The following is a 26796-nucleotide window of genomic DNA, read 5'->3' on the forward strand; positions in this document are numbered from 1 at the left end:
ACTTTTGTTTGAGAGACACTGATTTATCTCCGCATATATAATGCACCATATTGTTAACAGGCTGAACAACCATTTTTAAGTGAAAATAAAACATATAAATGCTTAAGTAGTATTGACTACACCTATGCCTGTACTACTGTCTGATATCAGTCGATGCCCATATTTAAAAGGCTTGCAAGCCTGCCTCCTGTAATTTTTGGACTTATCCTATCTATCATGAAAAGCTCTTACTTAGCCTTCGTTACTGTTTCTGACATGACTTCACTGTGGCTCTTGCTTGAACTGACTTTACCTGACAAAAACAGTAGGTAGTGAACTGGTTCTTCTCAAGGGTAAAGCAACTTGTTTTTCTCTAAATACTCTAAATTATTATGTGTATTCCAATAGAATGGTTTTGACACTAGTTCTCTCTCTAATCTTACAGACAAATTTCATTGCAAGTCTTACGTGCCTCCCTTGGTTAATGGAGTGAATTCAAAAGCAGCATTGCAAACTGTAGCCATATAATTTCACAGAGCTTTGTTCAGTTCAGAATTTTCACTCAGAGTTGAAGAAGAAGGGAATATAGCTAATGCAGACACTTTTGGCTTCCAAAGTGTGGTTGAGTGTGATGCTCTGAAAGAACCAGACGTTTTACTACTATTGACAGCTCCAGGGCTGTCGGTGGACTTCAGGTTTCCAAGGTTGTGCCCTGTTTACTTCAAAGTAGACCCACTGATTTCAGTAGGACTAGATAAACAGATATGCTCCTGACTGAGACAAAGGTGTCAGGCAGATATGCTTAGACGTATAGCAACTCCTAGATCTAACTGAAGGCACTTCAAACTCAGATAAACTGGTACAGCAGTAGATATAATAGAATAATTAACTTTTAAAATAGAACAATCTTAACTAGGTAATGCAGAGCAGAAATAACAATTTATTCAGAACTCACTTTCTGGCAGGTATGTATTTGTTGTTGTCTTGTTGCTCATAGACTGATTTGATCTGATTCAGTACCTATCAGAACAGCAATAAACCCGGCTCAGACACCTCTAGTCCCTAAGAAGCTTTTCTGATCCCTTCTAAGACCTAGCTATCTGCTCCCTGGCAGTCTTTCAGTATAGGCTATAGTTCCCCAGTAGCCTGATACGACTCTTACCTACCAAACCAACAATCTTGAACACGTTCAACAGCTGCTCCTCAAAAACGTTAATAACCCTTCACTCCCTAGTATTCCATCTGGTCTAGCTACTCTAAGAGGAATATTACCAGGAACCCAGAAATAAAGTAAAATTCTGTTCATCTGTTTTTGCATAGAAGCTTATCTCTGCTTCAGATTTCATGAATGCTTTTTAATGCTTTTTTTTTTTTTTCCTTTTTTTCTTTTTTTCTCAAACCTACTCTGGGATTACTGGAGGTTTCAGAAATGCTTTAAAAACTTGTATCTTTAAAATAACAAACAATAATAGATAAAAACCACACAAAATCTTTGCCATAATTAGTATCTCTGGTACACAGCAAAATGCATCAGAGAAATCTGGGCTCACTCCCACAGGTGACTTAAAAAAGACCAAGATTATTTGACATGCACATAGAAGTGACGTTCGTATTCTTATTTACTATGATACTTGATAGCATCTCTTTAAACATGAGATAGAATCACTTCTGTAAGACCTTTGGCTTCTTTCCTAGACTACATACTTGGTATTCCCATTTCTCCCTGATGAGATCTGTACAGCTAACAAAGAATTTTCATCTCAGTACACGTTGGGTTTGCAAGAAACAGAGGGACTTAGAAGCGCCTTGCCTTGTGATACTTGATGTGCATGTAGTTGACTTAAAAATATTTTATCAATTTTTTTTTTTTTTTTTTTTTAAAAAAAAAAGGGCTATTGCGCAGATCACAGGAGACAGCAATGACCAGCCTTGCTGAAAGAACTGAGAAAATTATTTTTGGTGGGCCTAGGAAACTGCCAGAGCTGCATTTGCAGAAAAAAAAAAAAACAACACTCCGTCCAGATGTGATCCTTCCACAGTACCTACGGCAGCACAATGCTTTAATGCTTTTCTCTCTAGGAAGGATCATTTAAACCCACAGTTCACTAATTTCCTATTGTGCATTTGCACTCCATAAAATGCTCACAGAGGAACAAGGAAGTCTACTTTCCAGCTCAGCTGGGTTCAAATTTTTTATTTTGTTTTGCAATACCCTTCCAAAAACTTCGTTTTGTTCAGTTCTGTTTTGATCCACATAACAGGTAGTTTTACCCAGAAAACAAAAGGTCTAACTTTGATAATATAACTAAACAGAGTTATTAAGCGATTCATGAATGATCTAAAATAAAAAAATGGAAAAATTAAATATACCACATGGCATTCTGCAGCCTGTGAAGAAGGAAGAACTGTAGACTTTTGTCCCAAATCCTTTGAAGACATCTTTGAAGTGTCTGGAGAAATACTAGGTGGATGTTCTTGGATTTCAGGCTCTGCTTTATTGTCAGGGATGGGAGCTATCTGAATGGAAAGAGATGTTGTGTGTATCTCAGGCATGGGGTTACAGGCAGGTGAGACAGGCCTTTGTGAAAATATTGGCACTTCAACAGGCTTGAGCTGTTGCTGTGTATTACAATGAATGCTACTTGCTGAGTCTTGTGTCCGGGTTAATTTAAGGGTAGATACCCTCCGCTTTTGAGTCTGTTGTCTTTGGCCTTGGTGGAGAGTAGCACTAATACCAGCTACTGTGCTTGTGCCTGCACTGGAGATTGAGGTCAGTGGTTTAGTGATTTTTTGTGCATAGGACACACTTGTGTTAGATATTTGAGAAGACATTATCTTCTGGACAGACTTCTCATTAGTGTAATAGCCAGTATCTGTGGGAAGGTGTTTATCTGGCTCAGTTGTTACTGCCTGGAGATTAATTCCGTTCTTGTGATTAGTCACTCTTGCTCTTTGAAAACTTTCTTTTCTAGGGGGTGGCAGAGGTGCCTTATTTGCCAAAAGCATCCACACACAGCAAAATAACATTGAAGAAGAAACAGAAAGAAAGTAAACGTTAGCAGGAGATATAACTCAGTTTTACTTTTATCTTTAAATAAAAAAAACCTTAAGAACTATGGGTTCCATCCAACATTGTTCAATTCAATGGAAAATTGAATTGTTCAGGTTCCCACCACCTTTAGCTGTACAGCTTGTATTTAGAAAACCAGATGTTCCATTTGCTCACTGAGTAAACTGGGTTCAGAAGGGAGCCAAAATAGGCTTTATTTTCTTAAAAAAAACCATGAAATTATTACACAAAGATAATTATTAATGTGAAACTGTTCAGATATGTAAATCATTTCCAAAATGTACTACATGATTTTAGATGACAAGCTATTATTCACAGGTAACACACATATTTACAACAGACAGGCCTCTTAAACCACTGAATTAAAATAGTAACAGAAACAGTATTGACAACAGTATGTTGACCTTTTTTGGGCAGATTAATATTCTTCAAAGTTGTGTTTTTTTAGTGCTAATTGGATTGTTCTGCAAAACAGGCAGAAACATCTTATAATTAATAAACTTTTATCCTTCAATATATTGATAACTGACATTTTTTTCAGAGTGTAAAACATTAATAAGTATTCTTTGAAGTCTGGGAACACTCCTGGAAAGCTTTTATTTGTGTTTGACTTTTTTTTTTTTTTTTTAAAGCTGCCTATCTTGTTCATTGAAAGAAATTTCTGGTAATTAACCTGCAGGCATGCATCTTGTGCAGAGTATACTTTATCTACACAGCAAAACAGTTTGTAATCACCCATATGTATTGACACTATCTGGAAGATATCAGGATAGCATTCCCATAGGAACATCCCATCTGTATATGGTGTCCCCCCCCAAAAACAATTCACACACAAATGCCAAAGAATGAAACATGGTGTGTTCAGTTTTACCTGAGTTGGTGATTTTTTATCCTGTAGGTTGGGCCGCACACTTCTAAAACCTTTTGCTGTGAGAGATGAACTGCTAATGTCTCCATTCAGTGTCTCTCTACTTCCATTATTGTAAGATCTCCAGGCTTTTGTAAGGAAAAAAAGAATCAAATTATTATTATATATATATTTGTTGTGGTTACTAGATCTATATTTTGCTATCATCATATCAACCCAACTATTAAGCAAACTGTGGAAATTTATCTACTACACAACTGACATTGCTGCTGATATCACCATGGAAGTGGCAAGAATAGGGCTAAAGCTGCCACTTGCAAACTTTTTATAGCTTTAAAATTTTGAAAACTCATGACTGACAATACTGTTGGTAGCAGTTTTATAGCTCCCCACAACTTTCATAAATACCGATTTTAGCTCTGGGAGTCCTTCTGAGATTCTGTTGTTTCAGACCCTGTATAAGGCTGACTGAAATACTTTTACAGATTAGGTTCTTGATCTTCACAGCTGTGTCAGATTTTTGAAAAACATACCAGACCATGTGAAGTTATTCTATCATGGCAATTTCACCTCAATACCTGATTATCTGTTCCAATCTTATTTGCAAATCTGAACAACACCTCAATTTTCCAAACAACCGTGTTTTGTCTTTATCATCAGAGCTGAACATCCCTCAAGACACTCTTCAAATATAGGGGAAGATATTATCCTATCTCAACAAGTTACAGATTTGAAGACAAAATATTGAAGATACAGATTTGAAGACAAAATATTGAAGATAGAGGCTGGGAAAAGTAACACATTATGTGAGCAGGCTGCTAAGAGGGGTGGGCAGAACTTGTAATACTGAGTAAGAGACTAAAAATGAAATAGCAAGTGCCACTGAAGCTAAAGGTGGCAAATTAGCAGTCTGTATCCTCCCACACAACTAATTTTCTGACAACATACACTGTGTTATAGGAAATACTGCTTCCCAAGTAAGACCTTAATTTGAGGTCTTAACCACCTGTAGTTATTATTACAAATTCAGTGGTGCTTTCCTTAAAGAATGTAGATGTATGGAGTGATGAAATCAAATAAATGGAAGATTGTTATATTTCATCCACTTGTGCAGTATTACACTGATGCATAAATAACAGTTTTTTATTTACCTGAATCTGGAGACTGAGAATCAGACCCTAAAAAAAACAAGCAATATCAGTGTGTTAGAGATAAAATAATCAATTGTAAGAATGATAACATTTCCAGTTACAAAACTACACCTAGTTCCATGTTCCTTGCTCATAAATACTCGGGGTGTCTTAACATGCAGCTACGCTCACAGGGTTAATTTCAAAAGGTAGGTTTGCAAAAAGATGACAGTGACTCAGTAGTCAGTGATGCCAGGATGGATATGTTTGCTTCCATTTATTGTTCTGTTGCCATGACTATGCAGATAAGACTACTGAATTAAATTTCATCAGTGATCTAGTGAACATGTTAAGATCACACCAAAAAATAAAAAAAACCAGCAGAACATCTGGTGCACATTGTTTCATCAAGTTTATTTATGTATTTAGATATTTAAGTCACTGATTAACTAATCATTTTGAATTCTGGGTTAATTAAAAAGCAAGGCTTTATCTTAGGGAACTTACTGAGAATTACATACCTACATATTTATCTTTACTGTCTGCAATAGATACAATTCCCTTCTTTCACTTAAGTATGTCTCAATATTACTATATCATAGATACTAATGTTTACTGCTCAAGGTCTACAGAAGTCTACAGTGTGCTGTTACTGTTAATTAATCACTACTATTTCAGACAGCCAATAATAAATAAATATTTGCCTTCTTTTTTTTTAACCCCAGTAAATACTATGATCTGCTACCATCTAAAATTTAGATATCTAAAGAAATAACATTCTTTTAAGATCAGCTGGAAAGGTTTAATTCAAAACCAAGAAAGATGTCTACAGATTGTCAGGATTTTCCTCCCCCTTCACACCAGAATGTGTGAAGCTTTCTTCATCACTTCAAAGCAAACACTGAAACTGACACATACATATTGCCAGCACACAATAGATATGAAATTCTGGTGTTTTCTTGGATTACTTGTAGATATATCAGTGCTTTTTTCTCCCCCTGAACAAACTAGAATTATTACCACTCTAAACAAATTAAAAATAACTTATAATGTGCAATAACCTAACCCACTAGGATTATAGTACTATTATTATAGCAACCATCACTAGTTTTAAGTGCAGTGACACGAGACATTAAGGGGCTGGTACTACATGCTTAAACAATAAAAAATTATTAGGATTGCTAAGAAATAAGGATGCAATGTTTTCTTGAATCTTTGTATGCACAGTAATCTCAATGATCCTTCTACCATCCTTACCTACAGGAAGTTGCAACCAAGTTTTTGATTTCTTTCACAAATTCCATCAGAATTCTTATTCCTGGGGACTACCCTTATATTATAAAAGACATACAAAACAAAGACTATATGTTGCAACTACTTTTTGGCTCATTCTTTATTCAACTTCCTATATGATACTTGGTGTGAACACACATGTTCATATTGGTGTAATTTAGTCCACACCACTCAAGATTCTTTAATGACTTGTACTTAAGAGTAATTAATTCAGTAGTGAACCTGGGCAGCTGATATCCATTTCATGTTGCAAAACCAGACAGGAGTACTGCTAAGAAACAGCCTCGTCTCTCTACTGAACATTCAGCATACTTTTATTGTTTTACACATTTCTAGGAAAAAAAGTATCAGAAATATTTTTAAGTTTATCTGGCTTAATATTTTTAAGTTTATCTGGCTTCTGATGATGATTTTGCAACAACATACAGATTCTTTTGAAAGCCGCTTTTAAAGCAAGTTATAATAAACAAAATCTACTTTTCATGCTGTATTATTTTATAAAAAGCAAATAAAATGGGGGACATGAGGCCCAAAATATGTATCAAAGTTAATTTTATAAATAACTAATTCTTCCTAAGTCTTCCTATTTATTTTTTCATTAATGGCTATTGAGCATTGATAAAGAAAAATGAAAACTACTTTTTAAAGAGCATTGAGCATTGTAGAACTTAGTAACAGACCTGTGAGTGGAATAGAAAATATGGTTACCCTTCTTCTCTTTGCAGAGTAATATTGCAGAAACATGTAATGCTATAGAAAGCCATTAAGAAGTAGAATCCCTCCGGTTAGTTGTTATACCTGAGGCCAATAGGTTTGGAGAACTCTGAACCCTCTTCACAGCTGTTAATGTGACAGACATTGCAGCACGTTTGCGAGCACACCCACCGCTATCTGGAAGCACAAAACAATACAGACACGAGCCCCAGACAAAAGAAGCAAGCACATGCAACGTATCACAGTGTGAGATAGGCCAAACATACATGAAAATAAACATGCAGTTAGGGAACTGCTTCAGGTATGTGTAAATTTGTGAGTTTCACAGATTAGCAGAATATATAGAATTTCACAAGGTTTAAACAACAATAAACCTCAAATAATATAAACAAAGAATGTAAATATTTAATACTTAATCCACTGTGGAAATACATATGTTCTGTTGCCTGAAAGACTGCTTAATTGTGTTTAATTACTGAAAAAACAAACAAGCAATCAAGGTGAAGGATTAAGCATTCCAGAGTAATAATCAATAATCTGCACTGTAAAATAATTTCATTGTATGCATTAGAAAGACACCATTCATAAAACGTAAGCCTATATTCATTAGCTGACAAAGTACTTGTGTACAGCCCTTTAGATCCTTTAAACTCAAGAAACAAAATTATTAAGGATGGTATGCATTCTTTTTTCTTTGGTGCAACGTCCTTGGTCTCCCTGCCCTCCCTCCCTCCCTCCCTCCCTCTCTCTCTTAATGGAAGATAAACACATGTATGTCTGGAACCTAACAATATCCTGAGGGAACAACTTGAAATCTAAATCTGAAATCCCTTTGAACAGCTAGCAGTGTAAAAAACCTTCATTTTGGATCTTGCTCGATTTCTTTCTTTCTTCAGTCTTTGCTCCTCTCTCCCTTGGGGCTGTCATTCTGTTTTTAGTTGCATTTTGTTGTTTTTAGCAGGTGGCTTTCCTACAACTTAGCTTTTCCAACTCCATCATAGTTATAAAAGGTAATAGATATCCTTCCTGATTGTACTTAGCTAGAATATTTTTCTGCTCTTCAATATTGTCTATATTTTAATTTTCATATTTGGTATTACTGAAGTTTCATGTAGGCCATGAACTACAACTATGATAGAGGCCCTAATGCTTTTTAGATCTGTGTCCTGCGACACCGAGTTTTATCAAATTATGCTTAAGGGAGGCCTGCAACCTATTAGTGGAAAGTATTTCCTATGACAGCAGTAATTCGAGCCACAGAGACATCTTTAACCCACGTCTCCAAGCGAAGTGAGCTGCTGGTGTTTCTTTCCTCTTTCCAGTGTTCCCCCCAAGTAGCAGGGACATGCATGAAGCAGTTGGTAATGCTGACAAACATCTGAGGCACTGCCCCAAGTGTAAGTGGTTCTAAAGAATCACTGCCAGTTCCAAGTCTCAAGGCAACGGGCCAGCTGATTTCAGGCAGCAACAGTCTAAAGCAATACATTACCCGAAATTAATTATTGGTACTGGACATGGGAAACAAAGACAATGGTTATTGAATCTCCACATTTGTTTTAATTTGCTTACATAAACATAGCATGGCAATGGTAATTAAAATCACATTTTCTATTCTTGTATTGTTCTCTCCACTGACATAAAACGGAAGTAATTCCAGGGAGACTTGATGTTGCGGTTTTGTTCTTACCTGAATCATGGCAGATTTCGACAACATACTTTATTTGATTAATACAAGCTAGCAGGCGAATAATTGTTTTATACTATCACATCTTTTATCCCAAGTGATGCTTTATTTGTATTTTTCAAGAGCTACCTACACTAGTGGTCACACACTCAGTTGCACACTCACTCCAGTGGCTGCTGCAGGGACACACAGGTCCTCTGCCCTGCAGTCCAGCTCCAGCGGCTGGCAGGCACACCTCCAGACACACACATGCACGTAGCTTCCCCCCAACTGGAATGACTTTGGAAGGAAATTAATAAGACAGGACAGACTGCAATGATCAGGCTCAGGCCATGGCCAGACAAGCGTACTGACCAGCAAACTGTTTATGCTTGAGCAGCCCTTTCCAAGCCCTTACACTTATATTTTCCCCCAGAGTTGTCCCTCCCCAAGTCACCTAAATTCCTCCCTTCCACTGCCTTTACTTTCTCCCCTAAGCATCTTATAGCAAGTCTTGTGCAACCCTCAGCTGCTTTTTCCCCTGCACTTCCATAATGACTCCTACAACCCCAAGCAGCAAACCTCCTCTTAGTTCAAAGCTGATCTGGAGAGCTGCTCCTGATACGTTATCTTGATGGGCTCCAAGCCTGGACCCCAGGGCTGAGGCTCTCCTGGAACAGCCTTGAAAAGGGCCCAGAGAAGGTGCTTGTCCCTCAGAAGTCCTTAATTTAGGTTCTGGCCTGCCCTTGTACTCTTCTAGGCTTATGGAGCTGGGCCTTTGATAGTGCTGGGATGCTGCTGTGAGCAGCCTGGCAAGGTATTATTTGGGCTTCCCCTCCTGCTGTTGTCTATCTGAGATCCTTTGTGGGTGTGCAGATGAGCTACTACCACAGAAACCTAACTGATTACCCAGGGGAACCTCCTATTATTTGGTTCTTTGATACTGCTAAATTACAACAAATAATGATTTAAAGAAGTAAAGTTGTTGTAGGAGAACATTTGAACAATCAAGCTGTATAATGTACTTTGGTGCTACAAAAATGGCTTTACAACCTATTCAGGAACTCTGCAGGGACCCAAGAATTTCTATTCTTGTCTTTCATATGATGTAAGAGATTAGTCTATGTGATGACTTACATTAATAATTTTAACAATTGCAAAATATTTGTGAGCTTCCAGAACTGCAGACTTTTTCACTCTTGGCTGCTCTGTATGTGCCTTGCTTATTGGAAACAGATAGCTTTTAAAATTAGATGCATTTACCAAGCATTATCTGTGCGAAACGCAGCCAAAATATTTATGGATAGACACTAAGAATCTGTTTTAGCGTATTAGCTTTTATCCATTCATAACTCCTCAATGCAATTACTTCTCCCCAACATCAGCTTTGCATGCGTATATGTAGTATGAGCAATAAACACATTTATCCTGTGCTGTTACCTGAACTTCATCGATAACTCAGGTTTTCTGTCCTAGTTTCTCAAAATGTCCGACCAAGGTAATGACGCTCACCAAATCTGTGCAGTACTTGAAGACTTGTTGATGAAAAGCCCTATATATAGTTTAAATTATTACTCTGTTGATGATTGCTTAGTCTGGGTTTAAAAAGGCACACATTCTAATAGACTACTATTTTTAAATTATGACAGAACTCGAACACCAAGAGCAACTATGAGCCCTTGGTTCTTCTCAAAACCTCTGCTGTATCTAATGCCTGTTTTCTTGCTTTGGCAAATATGTTTTGTTGCCTTTAGCTGTTGAGTATTCCTTCCTAACATGTGGTACAGAATTAACATCAAATGCTAAAAAATCCCTCCCATATATGGTAGAGTAATGGAAACCAAAGCTCTTCAAAACATTTTCTCTGTAGACAAAAATATCTTCTGCAGGGTTCACTGAGATAGACTGCCAAGTCTGCAGCCACAGGGAACACTGGATTAGAGGAGCTCGCTCTAAGCAGCAGATTGACTTTTTCTTTTTAAAGCTGTATATACACCAGTCTTTGCCACTTGAACAGCTACTGGCATCAAACTAAAGTGAGCATTTATCTGCAGAAGGAATTAATCACAATCCTATTTTAAAACAAGACAGTGGCAAATTAATAGTATCTGATAATTTCTGATTTTGTTGTGCACAAACCCCTGTTATAAAGCAGTGAAACAGCAAAAAATAAAAAATAAAAGAACCTCTGCGTTCATTTATATTCCAAGAAAACATAGAGTCAAAAAAGAGAAATAACTAGACCAGACCTCTGCACAGAATGGCTTCCATCTCAGCCACACTCTTCCCTAGTAAAGTGACACTTCACCAACAGACATGTATAAGATGTTCACTTTTACGCCCCACTCACTGGATTATTTTTTTTTTACAGTCAGTAAGCAATATACACCAATAGAACTGATATGCACTTTAAAAAAAATCAGTACCTCCTTTTAGTACAGCTTGTAACATGCACATTCATACACAAGGTGAAAAATGTTTTCACTGTTTAAGTGCACAGTAGCTTAAAGATCATTTTACAGTCATGGTATCTTTAGGAAACTGTACAAGATTTCTGTTGTGTTTGGGTCTTCAAGTCACCTATGTGATCAGAAGACTCACAATCCACAACAAAAGTCATTCAGACATACAGGCTACTTAAATCTCATGTCTATTTCTCTTGAGAATTTCAAGCTTATGAGAAATTTTTATATGACAGAACAAGGTCCTACTTCAGGGCTGCAGTAACCCAAACTGGTAATTTACATCTCTGACACAAGCCATGTTTTTCAAAGTAGAAGCTATAAAATGACATCTATCATTTTAACCCATATGATTACAATGCAATCATAGTCAAACATCCGATGCTTGGCTGAGTTATTTCTGAAATTACAGGTCTAAGAAGCAAGCGGTATATCAGTGCTACCTTCATTATACAGACTGACACGTTTAGGAAAGAAGTCTTCTCCAAAAATGCAAGAGGGTAGGACACATTTCAAATAGTATTTCCGTAAATTAAAAGTCTTATCAAAACTTTGTGCCATTCCTGTCCCATTGCCCCAGTTAGGGTCTGGAAAACAACACAGAACAGCTAAAAGAAATCCCATCCCAACTGAGAAACCTTGTTTCTCGTGCTTAAAACAGTCCCAAATGTAGTAGGTTTCACCACAGCCAAATTGTTTTAACTTTGTACTAAAAAACATCCTTGTGAGAAGCCTGTCCTAGAGTTCCAGTGATTGAGACAATAGGAAACCAGGGAGCCTGGCTAATACAGCAGTCCGAGTAACAGCAAATGATAGCACGGAAATACAAACTCCTTGGACTTAGAGCACACTGCTGAAACACCCAAACTGGTAGCTCAGGTCCTCCAGTCCATTTTGCTTATTTCGAAATATCATGGCAGTTGTCATGGTGCAGTGCTGGGGTCAGTGATAAAAGCAACTGGTTTGGAGAGTATGGGTGTCACATCCCTTGTGTCACAGTTATTCTGCAAAACAGACAGTTCACCTGCAGAGTATAAGGGGGTGACTTATACCCCCTGAGGGGATATAAGGGAGGGAGCCCAGGATTTCACCAGTCTGCTTTTTAGAGGCCTGTCACCTCTTCCAGAAAAAACAGTAGCATTATCTATCGACTTCAATGATTCGGGAGCAAAATATTAGTATGTTACAGATCATTAAGATAACCTCCCATAGCGTGGAGTATTTCATTTTGTCAGTATGTCTACCAAAGGAACTTAAGAGAAAATACAAATCCCTGTAAGTACAAAGTAGTCATCCTCCTCTGATTGCACAAATGCAGCTAATAATACAGGATAGTTTTTTATACGCCCCTTGATTTAGTGACAGTAGAGAATGGAAAAAAACATTTTTAAACCATGTGCTGTTAGGAAAATGTGATGTTTTAGCATCACTTTTGCAGAACCGTTATGCCTTGAAACATTTTTTTTGCATAAAACATACACATACAAAACTGAAACATGTAACTTAAGCACAGAAAGCTAAACATGCATGTATATTTTATGTATCCATATATATATCCATACATACAGAAAGATGTATGAAATTTCATATATGGAACAGAAATGCATATAAGCAGACATACTACTAAAATACCTTGTTTAATTTAAATCCAGCACCGATTAAGATATAATTTGTTCATCAACATTTAAATAAATCTGGGACCTTCTCTGCTTTCTAAACAACATATAAAAGTAAAGAAAAATCTCACAGAAGCAGCATACCTGTGTTCATTTTGACACTGGCGGATTTGCTATAAAAGTCTTCAGATTTCCTGCAGAAAATAAAATGATCTATTAATTTGCACAAGACAAGAATTTGTGGTACAAAATGGCAGCAGGACTTCTCAGAGGAGTGGAGAATCAGTGTGATACAAACGACAGACCTATTTTAATGTGGCTTTAATTAAATTGGCACCACTTGCCCTTCCAAAGTTAAAGATGAGCTGTTGCTTCCATTATAAGCTACTCTATTTCCAAGTGTTTAGTTTCTCTCTTGCAAACATTTTCTCTGGGATAAAAAACAAAAAACAAAACAACACAAAAAACAGTGATTGATTTTTGGTCTTGAAACTTTAAATTAAAAAAGATTCCCGTACAAGAACGTGGAAGTGTTTTTAAAGGCTACTTATAAGCCTTATTTGCCTTCTATGCAAAAACAGATATAAAGCATAGGTCTCGCTGAATATTTTTTAAGCAGCCAAATTTAGCAGGTCTTTTCCATAGGTTTCTAAGAAGTAGACATGGCTGTTTTCATCTAGTAATTTAACATGTCTCTACGGACAACACTGATGTTCTTAATGTTGCTCTCTGCATTGCTCTGCACAGAATCGGGACATGTTTTTGCATCCCCAGGAGTCCATTTCAAAAGTCCCAATGGAGTCAACAGAGAGTGAATCAAGTCATTATATATTTGGTTTCCAAGCACAACATGCTTTTTAAAGGTAGCTACTTGCATCAAAATAATGCGTCCAAAAGCTGAATCACTTATTTATGTATCCCAACTCTACACAGTTCTTACAAACAAACACCAAAACAACGACAAAAACAACTACAACCGTAGAAGAAGCAGGACATCCTACATTAACAGGCTACTTTGACCTACTGTTAAAGTTTAGCCACACCATGCAGACTCAAAGTTTAAGTCACAGCAGCGACTCAAACAGTATTTCCATCTACTGCAAGGATATGTTCCTTGGGATCAGGAACTCCTCTATTCAGCCTCTTTAAGACACTGCAGTAGCATAAAAGGATGAACAATAAAGAGGGATGCAGACGGGTTTTCCAAAGAACACCGTATGTAAGACTGACAGCACTCTGGGCACTAGCCAATCCCAGCTGTATGGCACATGCGTGCTGCCCACTCTAATGTACTACAGTGAGTGGGCAGAAATGTTGAAGGCCGAAAAAATGAGGGCTAAAATAATCATTCTCCCTCAGTGCTGTTCCCAAGTCAAGCTCAGGATAAAGCAAATGGAAAACCATGTATTCTTTTAATTTAATAGAGCTTTACAAAATAAAAATAGTCCAATAGAGCTGGGTACTTTGGAAGTACGAAGGTATGCATGAGTGACCCTTTTTGTAATGGAAAACTCAATATACTAATATTTAATACAAGTAAACACAGAATACCAAAATAGAATTTGAGCTCAGCTCAACAGGTGCCCTGAATTACCTGTACCTCTGAAGTGACACATAAATTGCCATATTCCCTTGCATTCATAATGAAGCCGGATTTCCTGCTGCTTGGAAAATTTACTGTTTAGGGATACCTCATCTTACAGTATTTGAAGAAAATACCTGGACTCTGCTGCTATTATTCAATGTCAGTTTTGTGACAAAAAGGATGCAAGATGAAAAACCCTACTTAAATGCTATGGAAATAGCTATCTGGCAATGAATAAAGTTTTAATTACATTCTTTTTATGCTGCAGTTATCAGTAAATTACCAGAGAATTTCTGAAAGACCTTTTAAAAATTAAGGCAAATTACTTCTATTTTGTTCTTTTCTTTTCTTTTTTTTTTTTCCTTTTGATTAATCATATTTGACTGACATTGACTTATGTAACAGCTACAGAATATTCTTAAAGCCTCAAATTCCTCCAGTGCTTTCAGGCTGCTAGAGGAGACACCACACTTTCAAGGCTCCTTTATCTTGGAACTGAACCGCTGATGGTACTGCAAACAAGCCATGAAATGCAACATGATATTTATTTTCAGACCCAACAAGTACAGATCTCTTGGAACACGGCAGTGCCAAAATGATTTCTAGCAGGTGGCTTCCATATATTTACATAAAGTGTGCTCAACTCTTACTCAAGTTTTAACACAACACTCGGTTTTAGCACTATGACTTTGCCCTCCTAAGTGTTTTCCTATCTGAACAGCTTACGCTGCATTGCTGACACTCAGCAAAGGACTGCACACAAATCACTAACATTTCCACATTAATCTCATTTTGCTAAGGAACAAATGAGCCCTGTATACCTGAAACCCATGCATGTACATAAGGCAATAGAAATTTAACTCACGCAAACAGAAGGCCTTGCATTTTAACTAGCTGCCAGAGCTCACCTAGAGTTACCTGCAATTCTCTGCTGGCAAAGAGCTAAAATAGCATTCAAATACTTGATACTGGCAGTACGATCCAAATGAATGCAATGAACTTAACAGCCATACCTCTACAAGTAACTTACTTAACATCGTTTCAGACAATTTTTAATTTTTAAGATTCTTACCTCAAGAAATGAGGGGAAGGGAACAAAGGGCTTTGTTTTGTGCTCCTGTTCCTACTTTGTTTCCTGAAAATTGCTCTGTGTGAATGGATTTCTAGATAGCTCTAATACATAGCCCTGAGAGAGGCGAGATAAATATTCCCCTGAAAGTATGAGATACTCTTCACAGCCAAAAGGATGCCTAATGATCAGCTAAGGCATTCAGCTCTTAGAAGCTGTAATGGAAGGAATGCCTATAACTATCGTGCAGACACAAAGTGCTACTGGAATGCATTGATTTGCAAAACCAGAGACTGCTGGTTCAGTCACCTAGCTCAGGTAGGTTTTCCACCAAATTCATAGACTCCTTATTTCTTGATAACACCACAAGGATTATTTCAGCTCAGCAATATTTTGCACTGTGAGTGGTTACTGAAAACACTTGTGGGAATCTCACTACCGCCAGCTTTGCTTTCTCCTAGAGACCTTGCAGCTAGTTGTGATTGCTTCTTCTGTTCCTGATAAGTTCTGAAGTGTGGGGTACTGCAGGGAGCCGTTCTGTCACCCCTTCTGTTCTACATTTATGTGGAGCTATAAAAAGGGTTAGTAACAAGTCAAAAGAAGTCTCTCCGCCCTCAGTTTATCCACACAAGATGCACCTCTTCAGTGCTAGAGGTTTAATTATTGATCAGATGTTAGAGCACCTACGGCTGTAAGGCAGGAGCCTGACCATCCAACCAAGCATCAACTAAACAAATGTGAGCACATGCTCTGGGAATGAAAGCTTAAATGAGCAGTAGTTGCTATTATCTGCTTGCACCTTACTTTCAGGGTCCTGCTCTGGGCCCAGGAATGTAGACAATTTCGAAATGCCAGGCTCGCTAGCAGTGTAGCTAACCAGCGTGCAAACTCCAGAATGCTGGTTGTCTTCTTTCTTAAATTGTTTTTATAAGTCAGTTGAGGAGCAAGGTGGTAATTTACCTTGTTCGGTATGTTTTGAATTGGAGCATTCAGACTATTGCCATTTCACTTCCAAATAAGCTAGCAGTTTCCAAACGGATTCAGATTGTGTCTGAAAATATTCTTGACCTATTCTACTTAATATAGTCAGAGCATGAAGGAGGCTCAAACAGAAAATATGTATTATATGCACAATCCCTCTTTCCCAACAAAAGCAGACCCTACTGCTACATTACAGTATCCTTGGTGCTGAGTACTGTGGTAAATTGTGAGTTTGATTGACTAGAACCAACTAAACATGTTCCCCTAGTTATTAAAGGTAACTTTATAAGATGACAGAGACCAACCAGAAAGCGTTAATGGACCAATGACTTTAAACAGGTTTTAAGTTACCTATTATTTATCCCTTAAGATACTATAAAAAGCAGGATTAAAATATGCTCTTCTGATCTGACATTTATATTCATTTTCAAGCAAATTCCAGTATGCACATTTCACAGTTATCATCCCTTGTAATGAATTTCACCCCAAGGACTTTCAGTGAGAGGAGCAATTGGCATACATAACAGAGTGCAGATGGATCAGCAGCAGGATAGATTTGTGTGAGATCTGGCTGGAAAATGATCGATTTTCGTTGTCTTAGGTAGCCAGCAGTGCCCATATATTTGAAGGGGACAGAAGCTTTTCAGGTTTGCATGAGGAGAAGTGTCAGATGTGCATTAATGTTCTTTCACAACTTGAGCTACAGGCAGCAATCTACTTGAAAAAATATGTGCACAAGTAAGGAGCCAAATCAATCAGAGATTTTACTCCAAGGATTGTTTATTCATAGTTTAAACATGGTAGGTGATCTACAAACCTTCCATGCATATATTTATTACCAAGCAGGATTATATATCCTACCGCGCACGTGGTTTTAACCCAAATAATAAAGACTGTACAGCATTACTGCTTTTTTCCCTGTAATAGGTCAATGTATTTTATATGCCAATTCGTTCACTTAGGCTGAGTCCTAATAAATGGGAGACTTGACAGTGATGTAGAATTTAACCACTGGTAATGGCATTGAAAGATATAACAGTGCTAAATAGTACTTTTCTGATATATGTTTGTATCTAAAACAATCATAACTATAAGCTCTAGAACATAATGAAGCTGATTATATTATTACTCTCTATTTTAAAATAAATTGTTTCAGACTTTTAGCTGTAGTTGGAGAACTACAACAATAAGATCCACTGGAATGTGACAGGCAGGTTGCATGGTATTCAGGAGTAGTCAGTACAGGATCAGGGAAACCTGTAACTACAGAAGCTCAGTTTAATCATCTGGGGAGACAAAAGACTAGGAGATCATAAGCTGGTCTAACTGACTGGAAGAAGAAAAGATCTGTGTTGGCACAGATTCTTTCTGAGGTAGGAAAGGGATAGCTAGTTAAACAAAATTTCTCAAGCACTCTAGCAGGGCATGAGTTACATTCCAGTTGAAAACAGGTGATTTCTGAGCAGTGTGGAAGGACAGCAGAATGAAAATGGAAGCTGGATTTATGATTTTTTCATAGTTTACTAGGTTGTAATTGGGGATAAAAACTTGAAGGTATTCCAACTGTCCACAGTATCACTAAAACTGAATCAGGTAGGTATCTAACTTGCAACATAAACCTACTTCTCCTAGCAAATAAAATGCAATCATCATTATTCAAGGCACTGATGAGATTTCATCTTGAAACCCACAAGTGGTTCTAGCTCCCATGACCACGAGTTCAAAGAGCAACATGTACCGGGGAATCCATCACAGAAGCCTATGGCTGATCACACTCTATAAACACATCGAGGGAGTTGACATAACTTGAGGAAGTAGAGGAACAATGTTGGCACAAGAACTGCTATTAACTATTTGTCTTAAACCTAAGTTGAAAATCAGAAGGTAGTTTCTATTCGTGGCAGCCATTAAGGTCTGGAGCATTTATCAGGAGTGCTATGGTCAAAATTAAGAGCCTGAATTAGGCAAAAATATGTGAAAAATGTGTCTGTCTGATGGAAGGAGAATAAATCTGATGACACTGGAACTTCCTTCCAGGCCTTTGACTGTTTTCCTAACAGATTTTTTCTCTGAGAATGCTATAAGTGCAAGATGAGGAGAAAATATTATTGTGTTCTTCTTTTCCTCTGTTTCTCCATAAAGCAAAGAAAATAAACTAAATACTTGATGAGAGAGAAAAAGCCACGAGAAGATAAAGAAAGATTACATGTTTCTAAACTGAAGGTTCTTGACAGCAATTTTTGTGGTCATATACAGCATGGGAAGAAAAAAATAGCAGTTGTATTTAAATTGCCATCAGGTTAAAAGTAATTACAAAATAAACTTGGACATTTTCTATTATGTTTCTTGAGCATGTAAGTGAAAAACATCCAACCAATGACATTTTGGTTTTTGCTGAGAGATGCAATAAGCTAAGACAACCCCACATTTTTAATGCAAGTGACATACCCATGGAAAACATCTTTGACACTGAAGAACCCTTACAAATACTCCACTATGACAGTGGTTTTGAATTGATCTGAATTTCTACTTTCCCTAGGTTCCAGTTTGCTCATGGAAGTTACAGGGAGCTGATGTACACAAAATGTTCTTCACGTGTAAAGCAGCAGAGAACAGAAGAACAATCGCCTATATATTCATAAGATTGGGATCTGTAGAGAAAGAAGTTGAGACATTTTCTCCTTTTGTAGAATGATTTTTACTAGATGTGTATTCTTTTGACTAGCTGTGTACTAAAAACAAACTAAAACTTCTGCACTTAGCTCTAAATTGATACTTTCTGTCATCTCAAAACACATCTCAGACACTTCAACATCAAAATATTTTTCTAAAATTTAACTGCAAGTATAAGAGAATACAAAAAGAGTTCAAATTGCAACAGTAAGAAAGGTGACAAACTGCTGCTCTTATGTTCTGCTTAAAGCTCTGCCATTAGAGAATATTTTATTAATAATTCCAGTCTTGTGTTTGTGGTGGTGTGATTTTTTTCCCATTATTTTCATGGTTTAAATATATAGACAAAAAAGAAAATTCCTTCTACTTACTGACTTCCATTTTTCTTCAGGCACCTACTGCTGTTTTTAAAATTGTGAATTCCTAGCCTTCAGCGCTGGTTATTTTTGTTTCCAGCCTTTGGTTACCTCCTTTGCTGTTGTTTTACAGGAACTTAGTGTTTGTTCAAATTAATTCATTCTGTAGGCTGGAAATGATTTAAGATTACCGTAGGACACCATGTCACTGAAGTAGTTGTGCAGCACATCTGCAAGTGAACATTTTGGGAGGGAGGAAGTTGACTCATTGACTAGAAGAAATCAGAGTTTTTTAGGTGATTACGGAGTACCAAAGATCATTCAAAGGACGCTATTTCTTTATGCATGATTTCATTAAACATATTGTACCTTAACCTACCTGAGCCAAATTTGTGCAGCCCTACTGAATTCAGTAGAGCTCTGCTAGTTATCTGAATTGTTAATCTAACTGGCAGAATTATTTGATTTTAGTTATACCAAGAAGCAGTGATAAATAATACATGTAGAACTGGTATCATAACAGGACTGCCAGACTATGTATTAAAAATGCTAGAACTTTAAATTTCATTAGATTTTATCAGCGCAGATACATTCTCTTAGCGCAGCAAAGTAAATTCCTAATGTTTAGCACACTAATTCAGTTTTTTTTTTGTTTTGTTACTGTGTATGAAAGTATTTGAAGGGAGTCACATTTTCCAAGCTGCAAAACTAGCTGATGACTTACTTCTGAACAACTTGCTGATTATTTGAGTACAGTCAAGTACTTAAGTTTGCCTAAGCTGAGGAAAAGTAACTTCAACATTAGGGTTCACAGACATCATCACAAAACAGACCTTCAGTACAGAGTGCCGGGAACTCATTACCCATCCTCATTTCCTCAGTTAGTTTGGCAGTTCCCTTGTCAGGTAAATCTCAATGTTGCAGATGCACAAACAAGCCTGTCAGATGAGCCAGAGCCCATACAAGAGACAGATTCCTGTTGCAACCTGAAATTTACATGGTACTTTGAGACTGGTGGTAGAAAGCAGTTCTGCTCACACACAGATACCCAGAGGAAAGATTTCAACAGCTGGATTACCAGAACATAGTGGAGTTCACTGTGCCCCCTAGCTCAATACCTTGTTATACGCAACCTGCCCAATTTTCTCCCTAGTGGAAGAGGGTACTAGGTAGTGCTAGCAATACACAAACTTTCTAGATCACACTTTGGAGTGATATGGAAAACACTGAGAGAAGAGAGGTCTTATTAGGACATGCCAATTATTTCACCATGATCAAATACCTTAGTTTTACTAAATGCAGTACTTAACATATGTACCCAGAATTCACGTTACTGTCAATCTTTTTAGACATTCTTTAGAATTTCACCTCAAATTTTTATTTCCCAGAAGATCTAAATAAAACAGGCATTATCCAACTAATTCTCCGTTTTTCTCAAAACACACAAACTCCAGATAGCATTAGAATTATGTTTCTGTTTAAAACACATCATGTGAAGGTTAAATGTGGATTCATTAGCCTTCCATAATTAACAGACATGTCAAGCATTAGCAAATTTTACTTTCATCATTCATTTTCTGGACTTTGCTAATTACTGGTCACTTGAATGCTTCAAATATTATTAATTTCTATGTTTATACGGTATGATACACAATGCGTTCCTGCTCCTTTCTACTAGATACATAACATGTAAGAATGACTAAACATGCCTAAATCTCCACCTAAGTATAATTCCTTCCAATATGTATTTTTTCCATGAGTCAACACCACTCCCACTAGAATCAGTGGAAATAGTGTTCATTCATGAAACAAAAATTCTTTCCTGTTTTCTTCCATTGTTTTTGCCTTTTAAAGTTAAAAATATGCTTCCCTGAACTGCTGTAAGGTAATGTTACATCTATTTAACAGAGCTAGACCAATGTGTGGAGTGCTATAAGATTCCATAAGATATTCTTAAGTATGCTGAAGCAACAAAATTTAGTTCTGATCTTTTTGTAACATGCTCATAAAGACAATGTAATGGGAAAAATTAACTAAGATGATATATCTTAAAAAATAAGAAGGATGAAAATATTCCAGTGAATAAGTTCAATAGATCACACTGCAAAACCAGTACTTCTATTAAGTATTTGAAACTTATGGCCAATTTTGGCAAAGTTTGAGAGAGCCAAGAGTCTCTACCAAATCACAGGCTTACATGTTCTATGAGCAATTCCCATGAAGAATATAGATATTATCAAAGCCATATGAGTGGTAAACCCTAGCATTATTAGATACAAATGAATAATACTGGAAGGTGGAATTATAAGCTGTGTGTGGATAGTTGCACATACCTTATGACCCCAGACACAAAAAGGCGGGGGGGGGGGGGGGGGGTGGGTGGGAAGACTTGTTAAATACCAGGTAATCTTCAGAAATTACCAAGGAGTAGATTTCTGTTGTCTGAAAAGGTGAAGACTTGAACCAAAGACATGAAGACATTCATGTCAATATCCCACATGGATTCTCTGATGAGCCCAGAGCAGCTTTGGTGTGATTCATTGCCAAAGGGTATGTCTACATTAGCAAGCAGGCATCAAGATCTATGGCAAAAGAGCAGGTTAGGTGTCAGAGGGTGACATCCACAGAGGGGCTTGACTTCAGATCGGCTGTAGTCTGGCCCTGGGGACTGGGTGTCTTTCAGTGTTGGAAGCATGCCAGGCACTCTCCCTGAGCCCATCTTCCAGTTTAGGTTTGTTGGTGTGTATCCAGGTCTACTTTGTGAACCCACACTGATGTAAACCAAAGAGCTGTAAAATGTGAAATGATCACAATATTTTAGCTTGGGGTGAGGAGCACAGCTGTGAAGCAAAAGCTAGAGCAGATATATTCACTGTTGATCTGAAAAGACATAAGGTTTCTTCAGTTTTGCTGCTCAGGGAACTAGTTGTCACATGGTAGCCTTTCAATCTGCAGTGACAGGGGCCAGTCCTCTTTAATATCTTTATCGATGATCTGGATGAGGTGATCGAGTGCACCCGTAATAAGTTTGCAGACAATACCAAGTTAGGTGCGTGTGTCGATCTGCTCGAGGGTAGGAAGGCTCTGCAGGAGGATCTGGATAGGCTGGACCGATGGGCTGAGGCCAACTGTATGAAGTTCAACAAGGCCAAGTGCTGGGTCCTGCACCTGGGGCGCAACAACCCCAAGCAGAGCTACAGGCTGGGAGATGAGTGGTTGGAAAGCTGCCTGGCAGAGAAGGACCTGGGAGTATTGGTTGATAGTCGGCTGAATACGAGCCAGCAGTGTGCTCAGGCGGCCAAGAAGGCCAACGGCATCCTGGCTTGTATAAGAAACAGTGTGGCCAGCAGGGCTAGGGAAGTGATTGTCCCCCTGTACTCGGCTCTGGTGAGGCCGCACCTTGAGTACTGTGTTCAGTTTTGGGCCCCTCGCTACAGGAAGGACATGGAGGTGCTCGAGCGAGTCCAGAGAAGGGCATCAAAGCTGGTGAGGGGTCTGGAGAACAAGTCTTACGAGGAGCGGCTGAGGGAGCTGGGCTTGTTCAGCCTGGAGAAGAGGAAGCTCAAGGGTGACCTTATCGCTCTCTACAGGTACCTTAAAGGAGGCTGTAGCAAGGTGGGGATTGGTCTATTCTCCCACATGCCTGGTGACAGGATGAGAGGGAATGGGCTAAAGTTGCGCCAGGGGAGGTTTAGGTTGGATATTAGGAACAACTTCTTTATGGAAAGGGTTGTTAGGCATTGGAATAGGCTGCCCAGGGAAGTGGTTGAGTCACTATCCCCGGAGGTCTTTAAAAGATGTTTAGATGTTGAGCTTAGTGATATGGTTTAGTGGAGGACTTGTTAGTGTTAGTCAGAGGTTGGACTTGGTGATCTTGGAGGTCTCTTCCAACCTAGATGATTCTGTGATTCTGTGACATCTATCAGACTAATGGCAGAAAGATCAAGTAACAGTTAAGTGGCACTGAGCTTAAACACAAATATGACCCATCAAGATTCACAGCTGGCTTTTGGAACAATGATTTCTTCAGCTTCTGTTAATGTTCAGACTAAATGACTCAACATTTAGATGCTTCGAAGTACCTTGGATGCTATAAACTTCTATCTTTCCTCCATGCTGTAACAACTGCCTTATACCCTGCTGTTTGTCTCATTAACTCTTAATATGTTTGGCTGCTTCTGAAGAGTCTCAGCTCTCCTTAGCATAACTGTGGTCCCATTAGAGACTTCACTGTTTACACAAAAAAAATATTCAACAGCAGTAATACTGTGTGCTCTCAAAACACAGAAAAACTCATGTACAACACATGAAAAACAGATCAGCTTTGCAACCTTCTGTTTGTATGTTTTGCTGATACTAATATTTTCCACTTTCCCAGGGTGCACTATCATCATTTTTCATTTAAAATATCTTTGCCTCCTTTCCCCACAGAATACACACCAAATAATGTACCTACTACTGTTTATGCACTGCATTGCTAGCTGATCAAGGGAAGTGACTGTCCTCTACTCTGTGCTGGCCTCACTTTGAGTACTGTGTGTGGTTTTGGGTGCCAAAATATAAGAAGGACATAAAACTATTAGACAGTGTCCAAAGGAGGGCTACAAAGATGGTGAAGGGTCTAGAGGGCAAGACGTGTTGAGGAGCGGCTGAGGTCCCTTGGTTTGTTCAGCCCTGAGCAGAGGAGGCTGAGGGGAGGCCTCATGGCGGCCTGCAGCTTCCTCACGAGGGGAGCAGAGGGGCAGGCGCTGAGCTCTGCTCTCTGGGGACAGCGACAGGACCCAAGGGAACGGCATGGAGCTGGGACAGGGGAGGGTCAGGCTGGGAAAGGTTCTTCACCGAGAGGGTGATCGGGCACTGGGACAGGCTCCCCAGGGAAGTGATCATGGCACAGAGCCTGCCAGAGTTCAAGAAGTGTTTGGACAACACTCTCAGACACATGGTCTGTTTTTTGGGTGGTCCTGTGTGGAGCCAGGAGTTGATGCTCCTCATTGGTCCTTTCCAACTTGGGATATTCTAAGATTTTATTGTTTGCAACACTGGTACAGGCACTGTACCATTGACTGCTTTCATACCTAATGAAGTCCAACTTGCTTGGATAAAACAACAATAACAAAAAAGCTACAACTCTTCCTAGTATAAATAGACAGAAAGCAAAGAAAGAACTACCAACAAGTGCAATTGTAACTATTTAAACTCACATTATTAAGAATTGTTAATACCAATTAACAATTGGTAATTAACCAATTAGCTGCTAACTGAAGTTCAAAAGTTCTAGAGGTTTGATTAATTTTTAAAGATTGGATGCACATCTTTCTCTGTCTGAATTCTTTGTTGCCCACCAGCACACTTAAGATGTCTGCTATTTAACTCATCCTTTACTGATCCTAGAGCAAGTCAGGAACAGCATAACATTAAAATTCACGGCTCAAACAAAATACAAGAAAAGGCATACAAAATGCTTAGTCTTCACTAGGAAAGAAAATAATTTTTGAATTGGGAAAAAAACTACAGTATTTGACAGAAACATCTGGAAAGAGAACAAGCAAGCACAGGAGAAAACTGACTGAGATATTGCCTGGTATCTGAGAGGCTAACAAAAGACTGACATGCAAATATGAATCTACAAATAACTAGGAATACACTTAAGAATATGGAGGAAAAATATAACATTTCTTCTCCACATGCCTTTCATATAATTGCACCATGAAATTATACTAAGTTGTCAATGCATTTTATTAGGAGACATTCCCACTACTGGCAATTTTAATTCCAAAGGTAGACTGCTCTGTCATTTTAGAGAAATTCAGGGATCACAGCAGGTTCTCATCATGAAGCAGGAGTTACTGAGGTGTCCTGGAAAACCTGAGCACCTTGGAAAAAAAAAAAGGCTTTGAAAGGGAAATGGAATCTACCTGTACAGCAAGAGAGAGACTGGCAGCCCCTTAACTGATGGTTATCAAAACCTGTTGCTGAAAACAACTCATGGGAAAAGGTCCCATCTTCTCAGAACTGTCCAATGACCCACTAAGCAAAAGACCAAGAAAACAAAGGATGTCTATGTTCCCATTTGCTGCAAGTTGAGATCTGTTTATGGAGGAGGTTTCTTGAAATGGTTGCACTATTAAACTTACAGCCACTCTAAAATAGATATGATTTCACATGCCAATGAAATCTACTTGTATACTTAAAAAATAAAAAAAATCAATACTGGACCAGTTTATTTTTATGAATTCCAATCATTCTTCTGTCATTTTAACTTTTTAGGGACATTTCAAGGACAGAACTGGGATATTCTATCAAGCAGTCTTACATGGTCCAAGGCTCCTTTAGGCCAGGTACCATATGGTATAGCAGATTATCCCCTATAACAAGGCACTACCATGCATTTCACATTTGTGAGCTTAGCTTGCTCTTGCCCCTGTGTTTGTCACTTTAGGAGAGGGACTGTCTCCACTTGGCTGTTTCCACAGACATACTAAATGGGATCTCAGTCTCTGCTAAGATGCAGCCTTTCCCAAGTGGGTAGAGGCTGCCTTCTACTAATATGAATCACCATTGATTCTTTCCATTTTTGTTTTTACCTTCATCTGTTTCTTTTTCATTTTGAATTATAAATTCTTGGGAAAGGATGCTAATTTATATTCGTCTCTACATCTTATAGACAATGGGATGCTGGTCTTTGATTAGAGGTCCTTACGTACTGTGATAGCACATATAATAAGGCACGGTAAAAATCCTATAGGAAACAACGTTGTTACGAGATTTCAAAAGATCAGCTAAAGAGATTACTTAACCAGAAAACATGAATTCCAGATACTTGCAGTGATGGTCAAGAAAATAATAAAGAAGAAAACCAGCAAAATAAAGACTTTTTTTCCCCTAAATGTTCATCAAATACAAAGGAAATATCTGAAGTTTCATTAACCATACCTACCCATTCCTTTGATCACTGGACAAATAGTAGCTGCTAAAACCAATCAGCTGCTAAGAGAAGGCATTAAATAATTGATAATAAACTCACTGCAAAAATTCGACAACCACAAAACTCTACCTACGCTGTTGAAATAAAATTTAAGTATAAACAAATTTTGAAAGTATTTCCCAAGATTATTACTATTACAGTTCCAAGTAATAACTATACAATATAAGGTTTCTATCACAGAAATGGTTATCCACAAAACCAAATATTTGTTATCTATTATACTTTATAAAGTTCATATTTTCTGCCTGCAAGTAACATTCATTTCTGTAAGTGCCAAATTTATATTTATCAAATTTGGCTTTATTAATCAAAGGATTAATTTTGCCCTCTCAGTTCTCTGAAATACAGGACT

The 26796-nt window shown here is 38.0% G+C and overlaps 1 protein-coding gene across 12 annotated transcripts in view; it reads right to left on the reverse strand.

The window, feature by feature from the left end:
- The window catches only part of SORBS2 (sorbin and SH3 domain containing 2), a 160082-nt gene that overhangs the window by 70200 nt on the left and 63086 nt on the right, over nucleotides 1-26796 (reverse strand). For 7 of the 12 annotated variants that reach the window (XM_066996226.1, XM_048078364.2, XM_048078374.2 and 4 more), the window contains exons 3-7: nucleotides 12940-12989; nucleotides 7139-7231; nucleotides 5069-5095; nucleotides 3921-4045; nucleotides 2350-2967 (exon numbers count right to left, since the gene is read on the reverse strand). In XM_066996226.1, the coding sequence (XP_066852327.1) occupies nucleotides 2350-2967; nucleotides 3921-4045; nucleotides 5069-5095; nucleotides 7139-7231; nucleotides 12940-12949 (873 nt within the window). In that variant the 5' untranslated portion in view covers nucleotides 12950-12989. The remainder of the gene's footprint in view (nucleotides 1-2349; nucleotides 2968-3920; nucleotides 4046-5068; nucleotides 5096-7138; nucleotides 7232-12939; nucleotides 12990-26796) is intronic. The other 5 variants (XM_048078383.2, XM_048078387.2, XM_066996234.1 and 2 more) reach the window with 3 other exon arrangements.

This window comes from Anser cygnoides, chromosome 4 (assembly GCF_040182565.1).
Source record: "Anser cygnoides isolate HZ-2024a breed goose chromosome 4, Taihu_goose_T2T_genome, whole genome shotgun sequence".
Taxonomy (NCBI): domain Eukaryota; kingdom Metazoa; phylum Chordata; class Aves; order Anseriformes; family Anatidae; genus Anser; species Anser cygnoides.